This window comes from Lactuca serriola, chromosome 7, assembly GCF_051521515.1.
Source record: "Lactuca serriola cultivar US96UC23 chromosome 7, Lser_US96UC23_V15, whole genome shotgun sequence".
NCBI lineage: Eukaryota > Viridiplantae > Streptophyta > Magnoliopsida > Asterales > Asteraceae > Lactuca > Lactuca serriola.
This window is the reverse complement of record NC_136414.1, coordinates 3,830,122-3,841,518: the sequence shown is the minus strand read 5'-3', so window position 1 is coordinate 3,841,518 and position 11,397 is coordinate 3,830,122. Positions and strand designations below refer to the sequence as shown.

The 11,397-nt window shown below is 34.9% G+C and overlaps 1 protein-coding gene across 1 annotated transcript; it reads right to left on the bottom strand.

The window, feature by feature from the left end:
* Positions 1-5,371: 5,371 nt before the first annotated feature.
* Positions 5,372-6,994, bottom strand: LOC145061362 (hydroquinone glucosyltransferase-like). The gene has a single exon (XM_079008801.1). It carries the CDS (start codon positions 6,885-6,887, stop codon positions 5,484-5,486), a length of 1,404 nt encoding a protein of 467 aa, XP_078864927.1. The 5' UTR covers positions 6,888-6,994; the 3' UTR covers positions 5,372-5,483.
* Between the last annotated feature and the right edge of the window lie 4,403 nt (positions 6,995-11,397).

Sequence of the window (11,397 nt, the reverse complement as noted above, 5' to 3'; positions counted from 1 at the left end):
TTGTCATTAGCAGTTAAGATTAACTAAGAGTCCCCATCATAAATTGGCAAGAGTTCAATTCTAGGAGTGACTTAGTGTTAAAACTGTGTAAGCAGTAGTAGTTTTTGGAGAATCAACTGTAAAGATGCCTCATTAGATGTCAATGAAAGATAGACATGCAAGGAAAAGATCTAAGGATTTCCTCTGAGGTTAACTGGAACAAAACAATAGGATATTGTTGAGGAGCTGTTCAATTTTTTAGGATGCAAGGTTTCAGTTGGCAATAGGGAAAACAAAAGGATCGTAAGTGGTTAGTATAAATTCCTAGACACGTTCATTCAATTAAGAGCCATGTTATATAGATCATCGAGTGCAACTGCATATGTGTCATTGGTCTTCATGGCGAGCTACATATTTGGTTTAGTTATTCCTTTAGACAATAAACGTAAGAATTAATATAAAACTAGGATGAAGGTTCAACATTCGTAGGATACTTTAGGACGACAAATAGACTTTAGTGTTTCGACGACATATATTAAGGACCTCTAATCGGTTGTAGTCTCAAAAGTTTAAATATAAAAGATCTTATGATAAGTAGATACCGAGGAAGAATGAAGATTGAGTTCCTTTAAGTACAGTCGGATAATGGTTGTGCGTCTTCAAGACCACCGAAGGGTCGATCGTGAGTCTTCAGGCCCGATGAGGATGATGACAAGAGCAATCTGACATCGAAATTCCAGTAGTTGGATAGTGTCACGACATATCGAGAACGGGATTAGTAAAAGATCTAGCTTTCATTACCAAATTGTCATAGAAATTAATAAATTATAGTATTATAGGTTAATACTTGTTAGGTGTGTTACCTGCCAGTTGGATCACCAAGATAGCTGTCAATTGTCCGAGTAATTTTCCATGTGAGTTTTTTTTCATTATACTATGTATTCTAGTATATATTTTCTGTATGTTAGGATATAGTCAAGGTTGTGAAAATCGTTCGGCGGTAGCTCGACGGTCGACTGACGTTAAACAATTAATCGAACTCGACAGGGATTAATCGAGGACTCTAAATTATTAATAAAATTATTTTAAAAAATTAATATATCCTAGAAAAATAAGTATTTGAAAATTTAAAATTTGAAAAATTTTAGTATAATGTTTTAAAACATGGAAGCTTAAAAATATGAAAAATTAAAATTTTGGTGTAATATTTGAAAATTAAAAAATTTGAATTTTTTAAATATTTCCCGCCTATGACCGTCGAGGACCATCAAGCCTGAGTTTGACCGATTTTGTTCAATTTCCGTCAAGCACCCAAATCGCAATCGGTTCAAGGCCTCTAAACGATTAATCACCGATTAATTGGTCGTTAAGACCGATTTCTACAACACTGAATATAGTTGCCATGTAGTATGCCATTAGGCAGTTCTGTTAGTTGCCTGTAATCTTGAATTATTGCTTGTTGTATTGTTTATATGTGTTGACATAATATGTGGGGAGTTGAGGGCAGCCCAACCTCAGGCTGAAGGCGAATAGACTTGGGCGGACCAACTTTATGTTGAAGGCCAAGGTGCGGACCAACTTTATGCTAAAGGCAAAAAGGGCGGACCAGCTTCATGCTTACCCAGTTGAATATAAATGTTTTTCATGTACTCATGTGAAGGGCAAGGTTTGACTGTACACATGCGCATTCGTAACATGTTTCCACATAATGTAATTATACTCTAATATATTTGAATAAATAAAAACGAAAAATTTAAGTTAAAAACCGGGACATTACAACTACGATTGGTGATACCCCATCTCCGTAATTCCTCTACCAAGTGACTAAATGTGACTTTAACTCTAAAAAGAGTATTGATAATGGGAAATAAAAAGAGTATTGATAATTAAGCCCGACTCAAGTCTTATAGCTGGAAAACTGGCTTGATAAGTTCCACGTCGGGCAGTACTGTGGCCAAAGCCCGTGCTTTTTCGGGCATTTTTCCCATGTTTTTTAAGTGACAACATATTTTTATTGGTTTGTTCATTATACCATTCTACTTTCATTTCTTCCAATTATAGCATGATACTTATATATATATATTTTTATTTCATTACACTTTCATTTCAAGTGGAAAAATTCCAGGTTTCGTGTTTTTTCAAGTAATAACAACATATGTATAATGCATCATATTTTTAAAGCATTCTACTTTGCTTCATGTCCAATCCTGTTATAGCATCCTATGTGCACCTATAGCCAGAAGTGAATCAGTGAACTTGATAGTAGGATGCTATAATAAGGATGTGGTTTCACATGAAAAAACCTAGAAAAACTTGATAGTAGGTTATGTTACGGTATAAACCAGGTGCATTCTAACTCTAATCGTTTGTGATTTTAGTGTCACCAGGTATTTTATGTAATTGGATCTAACATGTGAGCTAAAAAGCTTATTTTTTGTACTATATATTATATGTTTGGTGAATGTGAAGTGCATACATTTATAAGATCGAATTATAAGCCAGTATGAGAGAATGATGGGGGTCAATGGGGTTGTGCTCCTTTTCAGCGGATAGGGTTGAAGGGCAGCGCCCCAAAAGGTCTTTAGAAAGTTGAATTAGTTTCATTATGGAAAAACTAAATCCTAGTGGGTAATTATGGTAAGATTGAAAAATCTTGTTAGTTTTGGAAACCTTTGATTATGTCATTAAATTCGAGATTCTCATATCTAATTTAAAAGATAAAACCCCTAATTTGTCATGTATATATACGGCTTTTCTTTTGAGCCGCATAGAACCCTTCTTATTTCTTCTTCTTTTCAAACGAACTCAGAACTCTCTAACGATTTGGCTTATGTTTCAGTGCCTAGATACACAAATGTCTTTTTAGTTTATCTTAGACTGGATTTCATGCAACTAATACATAGGACAAAAACATCAGTTCGGAAAGTAAACTTACACAATCCACAAAGAATCCGGTTCTCTATCATTACCCTACATAGTTTATTACTCCCCAACAGTAACCACATGTGTTCATGTGAAACCAAGTGACAAAAGAAAATACAATGCTCTAATATGAAAATATAATAATCTAGAAATATAATTTTATAATAACGGAAAAAACTAGAACTATAGTGCATTAAGACTAAGCTGCAAATTTGGTCCCTGTGGTTATCAAAAAAATGTGGATAGAGTCCAAAATCTTTTCAACTTGCACCATTGGTCCAAAATTGAATTCTTTTTGTGGTTTTGGTCCCTAGAAAAGTTGAAATGACATTTTTTCCCTTTTACTTTTATTTTTGAATTTCTTTACTATTTTTTTAACATTAAAAAAATGAAAAAAAAAGAAATAGGCCCACCCACACCTGTAAATAATATTCTACCCACCCGTAACTCCCACCCCCTCTTTTTTACATTCTTCATCTATTTGATTCTCTCTCCCCTTCTCCTTCCCACCACCGCTATTGTTGTCTTCATCCCTTCGCTTTCTCTATGTTAAACACATTAACCTACAAAACTTACCTATGTTCATCATGTTCTTCACAACCACTGGTCAAATATTAAAACACAACAAAACACTTCACATGTAGATACACCTACCTGCAACTCAAAAAACATTTTCAACTCAAAAAAACCCACCCTCCCTGTATCTCTCTCTCTCTCTCTCTCTCAGATTTGCAAAATCCCTTTTACAGCACATTTAATTGATCGAGGACTACATAAAAATATCATGGAGTGGTGAGAGGTTAATCTAAACCATCTATGCTAGAAACCAACCTATAACATTTTTCAGAGTTAGCCATCATCTCCGGAAAATGGTAGAAATCGATCTCTGAGACATGAAGCATAAAAAAACTATAAGATGTATGAAAACAATAGGGAAGAAGTAAAAAACTGATTCCCATCCCCCAACTTGTTCATGTCTCTGCCTCCTCCATTCCCTCCTTCACTCTCCCGCTGTTGGTTACCCAAACACCAACAACCAACTGAAGAGAATTGGTTCCTCAGGATCCCTAAATTGAAGATGCGACACCAAACCTAATCAGGTAAAAATGAGATTTATTCGACGAAGATTATAGTTGAAGCAAGCCCCACTTCTGATGAACATAATCAAGAAACCCAAAATAGCAAAATTAGGTTTTTTGTCAACAACTTCTCAACAATTGGAACTGATCAAGATGCAGTTCCTAAAGTACAAACAATCTTCGTTTTCGGCCTCTACATACCTACTAGTTGCGTGCTCTCGTCAGTCGACATTTGATCCATATTCTTTTCGATCGATTGCCTCTGTTATATGCTCCTTGGAAACACCACCGACTCTTCCCTTATTTACAGCATGTACATCCCTTGGGGACAACGAAATAGGTCTGTGCTGGAATCTCGACTTTTCTTATTGGTTCTGATTTCAATGTGTTTTGGTTTGTGATTAGGTGAAGAAGTGGTGAAGTGAACGACGGGGTATCATGTTCCAAATTGGGGATTCAGCACAAAACGGGATAGATGTGGAAGATGGATGTATATATATATATATATATATATATATATATATATATATATATATATATATATATATATATATAGAGAGAGAGAGAGAGAGAGAGAGAGAGAGAGAGAGAGAGAGAGAGACGAGGGTACATATGGTGAGGGTGGACCATTTTCTTTTTTCTTTTTCATTTTCTTAAATGTTAAAAAAGAGTAAAGAAATTCAAAAATAAAATTAAAAGGGCAAAAAAGTTATTTCAACTTTTCTAGGACCAAAACCACAAAAAGAATTCGATTTTGAACCAACGGTGCAAGTTGAAAATTTTTTGGACTCTATCCATATTTTTTTGATAACCACATGGACCAATTTTGCAATTTAGTTATGCATTAATAAAAATAACTTGATGCTAAATGCCGTAATTTAACTATTTTTTAACCATTTTCACGCTACCCGCTCCACCCCGCAAGCTTGGTCGGGATTAAGGCAAGCAAAAGCTCGTGCATGCCTTCGGATTATTTGCTTGCACAGACCCGAAAGCCTTTCTTGACTTGCCTGTTTGTTTACTGTACAAATCTCGTGAAGCTTGATCCATGGGATGGGTCGGGTCCGAAAGCCCGGGCCCAGTGCTCAACTCTAGTTGCTAATCATTTATTTAGACTTTTGTCTTGAGTTTAGTGTAATAGTTGTTTTATTTTATTTCTCACTTTTTAATGTAAAATAAAAAGGAAATAAAACAAAGTTGACAGTGGAAAAAAGTTGTTTTGACTATTTTGGTATTTCCAATCTTGTTTGCATAATTACATTATTGCTATTTTATCTATAATATCTTATATTTTTAGCAAAATTATACATTTTATTTGATAACCAATAAAGATGATCTAATACTAATCAAAGTCGACTCGTTTAGCGTATGCTTGTCATGAACACATGATATAATATGGACTTGAATTATTATCATACATCAAATAAAATTCACAAAACAGATTATTACACAAAAGGAAATAAAAAATAGAAATAGTGTTTACATACTTGACAATCTAAAGACTTAACTTTTGTTTTTCAATTTGGAAGCCAACTGAGCTAAGGTTTTTGTAGAACACCCATCCTTACTAAGAACATTAGTAGCTGCATCTTTAAGATCCCGAATACGGCTCCTAATCCCTTTCCCTTCCTCTCCCTCCAACAAACCCTTTACAACCCTCGCGATCTCAACACGTCCCACAATGCCATTTTCTCCAACTTTGGGCCTTAATGCCACTTTCATATCCTCGTTTAAAGATACCGCATTCATCTTTTGTTCTGCATAAAGCGGCCAAGCAATTACCGGCACACCATGGACCACAGTCTCAAGAATCGAGTTCCAGCCACAGTGGGTTAAAAACCCACCTGTGGAACTGTGGCTTAGGATTTGGGCCTGTGGGGCCCAGGAAGGGACCACAAACCCAATATTCTTGGTTCTTTCCAAGAACCCTTGAGGTAAGAAGCCTAAAGGGTCGTTATGGCCGTAAGAATTAAAGTATGTGGCGTTGGGTTGGTCGTTTGGACTTCTAACCACCCATAGGAACCTTTGTTCACTTAGCTCCAAACCCATGGCTAACTCATTGAGTTGACTAGATGAGAGGGTTCCACCGCTACCAAAAGATATATACAAAACTGAACCACATGGCTGACCATCTAACCACCTCAAACACTCTGAACCATCCAGATCACTACTTGAACCGGTCTGTTGTATTAATGGCCCAACCGGATAAACCTTTGGCTTACCTGGCTCCTCCTGTAGCAAGACTTTGAGGGCTCCACCCTCCAACTCCTTGAAGCTATTTACCGCTATACCCTCAGCCATCATATACCTCTTTGCGTTATGAAGCACCCATTTGTATGCATCATTCTTTCTGTCCTGAACCGGATCAAGGAGGTCCTGTCCACGAACCGGTATGCACCCAGGGATCTGAACCGGTTCAGGCAAGTCCCTGTACTCACATGAAACCTCTTGATCAAGCTTCGGCAAATGAAGAAACAAAGACAAAGCCATAGCAGTTGAAGGGAAGAACACATAAGGAGAAACTCCAAATTCAATAGCAACATCAAAAGCATCTGTACCAAAAAGATCAATAAACAGAGCCACCATGTGTTTTTCTGCAACTAACGACTTGAAGACTTGGCGAAGGGAAGGTAGAGACCGTGTAACCATAAGACTGATTCGGGTTTCCATTTGGGTATCTTGGGGTAAGTCATCGAAATTGACAGGAGGAAGAAGAAGGTAGTTTAATCCATTTGGGAGTGAATCAAGAAAAGCGGTTTGTGATTTGGATAAAGGTCCATCGTTTGGGATGATGAAAGTTGCAGAGATGTTATGGTTATTCATCAGTCTCTTTGCAAACTCAACCAAAGGGATCAAATGACCCATGCCTGGACTTGGTACAATGGCTATATGAGGCGTTCTTTCCATTGCAGACAGATTAGGGGGTGCAGATAGAGAAGTGAGTGATAAAAGTTGGAAGATGAATGAAGTTAGATGGTGATATATATAGCAAATATGGGTAGAGGGTGTTTTAATTTGTGTTCTCTTTGTAAGAGAAAGAAAGTGGTGCATATGAGACCAAAATAAACACAATAAATAATAATATTTGTCAATTTATTCATTATATTGTTATTTTATTTCTTTATGATAATTTAATCGGTTATTCATTGTTATAACTTTATAGTGTATTTAAATATGAAATTGAGAACGAATCAAAGTAATATTTTATAATAAATAGATAAGTTAAAGTATATTGTTGTCATTTGTTATGGATAAAAACAGGTTCTGAATATCATAAATCATAAAATATATTTAATTAATTAGTCGTTTTATATTTTATTTCTATTATTTTAGTCCATTAATTTTATTTCATACAAAAAATTGATGATTTCTAAACAACAAATACCAACATATTGTCGGTTTCAATAAAACCATAAGAACAAAATACTTTCGATAAGAGACCTCATGCATAAATGGAAATTCTACATATGAAACAAATTGGTGATGAAAAGTATAACGCGTGTTGTTATTCAAAGGATTCTACATAATTAAATAATACGTGGTAACACGTAGGGCCCATGAAATATGCACAAGTAATATTTTATTATTTTATAAGAAATATGAAAAACTATGCACACCATATTGAATAGACAAACATATAGAGACAGCGAAAGCTATAAAGATGCAAATTGGGCATTTGATTTTCCAATGTGAAATTTTGGCCAATGTGTTGGTGATGTCAATTCAAATGTAAGGCTTATGTCATGTGCTTAATAATTCGCCATGTGAACAGTAGTTGGCAACCTTTTAGAAGCAGGTGTACTCTATGCACAAAGATTTGTACATGATAATTTATAACTCATTTAATCGAAAGGGGTTCACAAGTTTGACTATTGGAACCAATATAAAAAAACACAAATCATTATATTTAAAGCTACAGAAGGCTTATAACTATTATATGATATTGAATTGATATAGTGCTTTTTAAATTTAAGTTTTTGATAGTTTTAAGTTTTTCTTGTTTGCGGTGATATTTTTGTTAACGGTAAAATGATGTTATATATATGTCACATAAGTTTTTACAGTTTTTGTCACACTTTACAATAGGGTGTGATGGTTTTTTATACCAATGATATATGTAGTGATATTTATGTTAAAAAGAAAAACAAAAAATGAAAAGAAAACGACAATGACCTTTAATATTGTAAAAGTCGTTAGACGGTGGTCGAACGATCGACTGAGGTTAAGTGACTAATCAGTCTAGGTGCGGATTGATCGGCACCTAGGCGGAGACCCTTAATTGTAAAAAAAATCTATCTTTTAAAAATTAAATATTTATCTATATCCTAATAAAATAAATAAATAACCATAAAACTTTGGGATATTTAATTGTCTAAATATTTAAATCACCGTATATAATATTTTTTAGATTAATTGAGGATCTTTTTAACAATTTTAGGTCTCGTTTAATAGTTGCTGACTGAAAAAGTGCTACTGAGATGTCTGTTTGAGTAATAAATTCTGACTGAGTAAGAAAACATGTTGTTTGATTGTACATATGACTGAATGTGCTGACTGATACAAAATGATTATTTTACCTTAATGTTCTATATTGATTGATGATGATAATAATAATAATAATAATAATTGTCATCAGTGTTATACATTATATATAATGTTTGAACAAATATAACACAAAAAAACTTCCAAGTTAGTGGTAAGGATGTTGATTTGTGTGATATCCCCATTTTCATGGTCAGAAAAGACTGATTTGTTTATGCTTGATTTGAAAATCATAGTATACTTTTGAAGAAATATGTTGTAGAATTTGTTCCAAAAAATATGATAAATAACTTATCAAAACATTTTTGAAGAAGTGTATTTTCATTATATTAAAAACTTTGGGATGTCATTGTCAATACAGATCAAAAGCATGAACACAAACAACATAGACCTTACAACATTCTATTTATTTCTATTGGCCTATAATCCATAATCTTTCATCAGATCATCGCATCTATGCTCTTGTACCACTACCTGTAATACAAAAAACTGAGTGGGTCAGGCTTGAGAGTTTGGTAAGCACATAGGGTTTTCAACCAACAATAATTAAGTTTATTAATTTCATCAAATCAATCAACTTGATTACTCATTCCCGTTATCCTCACTTTCTGTCCCTAAAACATCTAAATTAAGGGACCTAGCCTAAGGATTTTCATCGGGATGAAAACACTGCTTAGGGGATTCCTTAACAATATATGTTAAATAAGGTAACCATGAGGGGGATGGAGTACACCTGGTGAACATGTAGTTCAAATAAACATCCACAGGTTGCGAGCCTGCTAGCATTTCACTGGACTGTGTAGAACAGTCTGTGGTCTTCATCTATACTCTGCTAGATGACTGGATCATCATAAACGTTGAGGCCTCTCATCATTTATTTCATCATCTATATCATCTACCCGTCTTTACCCATCATAATTATATGCATATAATACATATACAGTTTAAATCAAATAAAACATGTATATTTTGTTCATCCAACATAAATATCAAGAACACATATAATATGCACACATAGAACGTAATTTATATTAAATACTTCATAACTATGTCTAAGATGAAAGTAACTATGCACCCATTTGTTAAAGTGATGGATCCAAACTCGGGCAACGTTTTGCTTCTAACAATTTTATTTTCTTCGACGAAACCGAATATTATTACCACTAGATTTTAGTCTAATATTAATTGCGACTAATTATTAGTCTAGATTTACGAGCAATATTGTTTTATAAGTGTTCAACAATACTTTTCAACTACTATGCACAGACAGAGGCCAGACATGAAACACCGGAGGGCAGGACCATTTTGGCATTAGAGCTGTTCTGAAATCCAACAACCTTATGCGACCCTTCAAACCAAATTCTCCGTATCGCGAGTAGTTAAAATATATTATAATAACACTTTATATTTTATTATACTTAGCACATATATTGTTTATAAGTTCATAATAACGATAATAAACTTAAACATAAGCTATACTTAAAGTAGGGTAAGCAAAACTCACTTACAAGGGGGTTTGGCTAGGAACCAGACTTTGCTGGGGCAAAACTTCTAAGCCGAAAGCTCTTCTTTTCGGAGCCTTTTGGCGCTTCGGGACTCGCCTCTAACACTTGGGAAGTGCTAGGGAAGGGGAGGGTTTAAGAGAAGTAATTGAGAGATAAAGAATGGGAAAGGTGTGAGAAATATGGAGAAACCTCGCATCTATTTATAGGCTGCAGAATGCGAGTGCGCGGGGCGTACCTTCGGAGTATGTTGCGCAAACTCAGTACGCGGGGCATCTGAAGCGCTACGCTGCACGTACGAGGGATAGATGCTAGCTTCGCATGCAAGATCGTGGGGAGAAAGCGAGGGTCCGGATGGCGCCACGTGTCAGCTTCGCATTCGCCCAAAATTTAATAAACTTCTAAATTTCGTAACTTTCGTATACGAGCTCCGTTTTTGACGTTCTTTTTATTCACGCGTAGGTGGCGACATAATCTACAAATTTCGTTTAGACTTCATCGGCTAATTTTGACTTTATTTTTAAAGTTATATTTTAACAGGCTTATATAGATAAAGTTCGTTAAAAATTCATAACTTTGTTATCAGACGTCCGTTTTAGTTTGTCTTTATATCGTTATGTTCTTATTAACGAGATATTCAATTCTCGTTTAGATTATGTCGGCTAAAAATCGATCGATCTAAAATTCGATTTCCGGGTTGTGCACTAATGTACTAAATCTTAGAAAAATCATAAATTCCTTATACGAAGTTTGGACGTTCTCTATATGCACACTCTCACTTTAACGTATACTACGAATTTCGTTTAGATTGTTAAGGCTAAAAAGTATTTTATCGCAAACTCACTTTTTACGTCATACCGTGTCGTGCCGGTTTTGTCGCAAAACTTCGCCGGGTCATAACTTCTTTGTTATAAGTCGGATTTCAGCGTTCCTCATTTCCCCGAAATCCTTGTTACGACTATTTCGAGTTTCTTTAAAGATACTGGGTCTGTCTATTACTTTATTTTTTATGCTTATTATTATTATTATTATTATTTTATTACATCGTTAATAACAAGTATAATGCACATAAAATCACATAATAATACTCCAATAATTCCTCTTCATTACTTCAAAAGAGGTTACAATTGTTGCCCCTAACTATTACATCATCTTACTAATGCTTAGCCAGAAACACGGGCATTATAATTCCCTCCTTCTTAGGACGATTCCGTCCCAGAATCATGCATCAGTAAACAGATGTGGATAGCAACTCATCATGTCACTCTCTATTTCCCAGGTGAAGGTTCGACCCACTCGTATATTTCCATTTCACAAGCACCATGTCAACCATCTTGCGTCGTAATTTCTTCGATTTACGGTCAACAATTGCT

Excerpts from the sequence above, each read along its gene's own strand:
- LOC145061362 (XM_079008801.1), bottom strand. The coding sequence starts at position 6,887 with ATGGAAAGAACGCCTCATATAGCCATTGTACCAAGTCCAGGCATGGGT.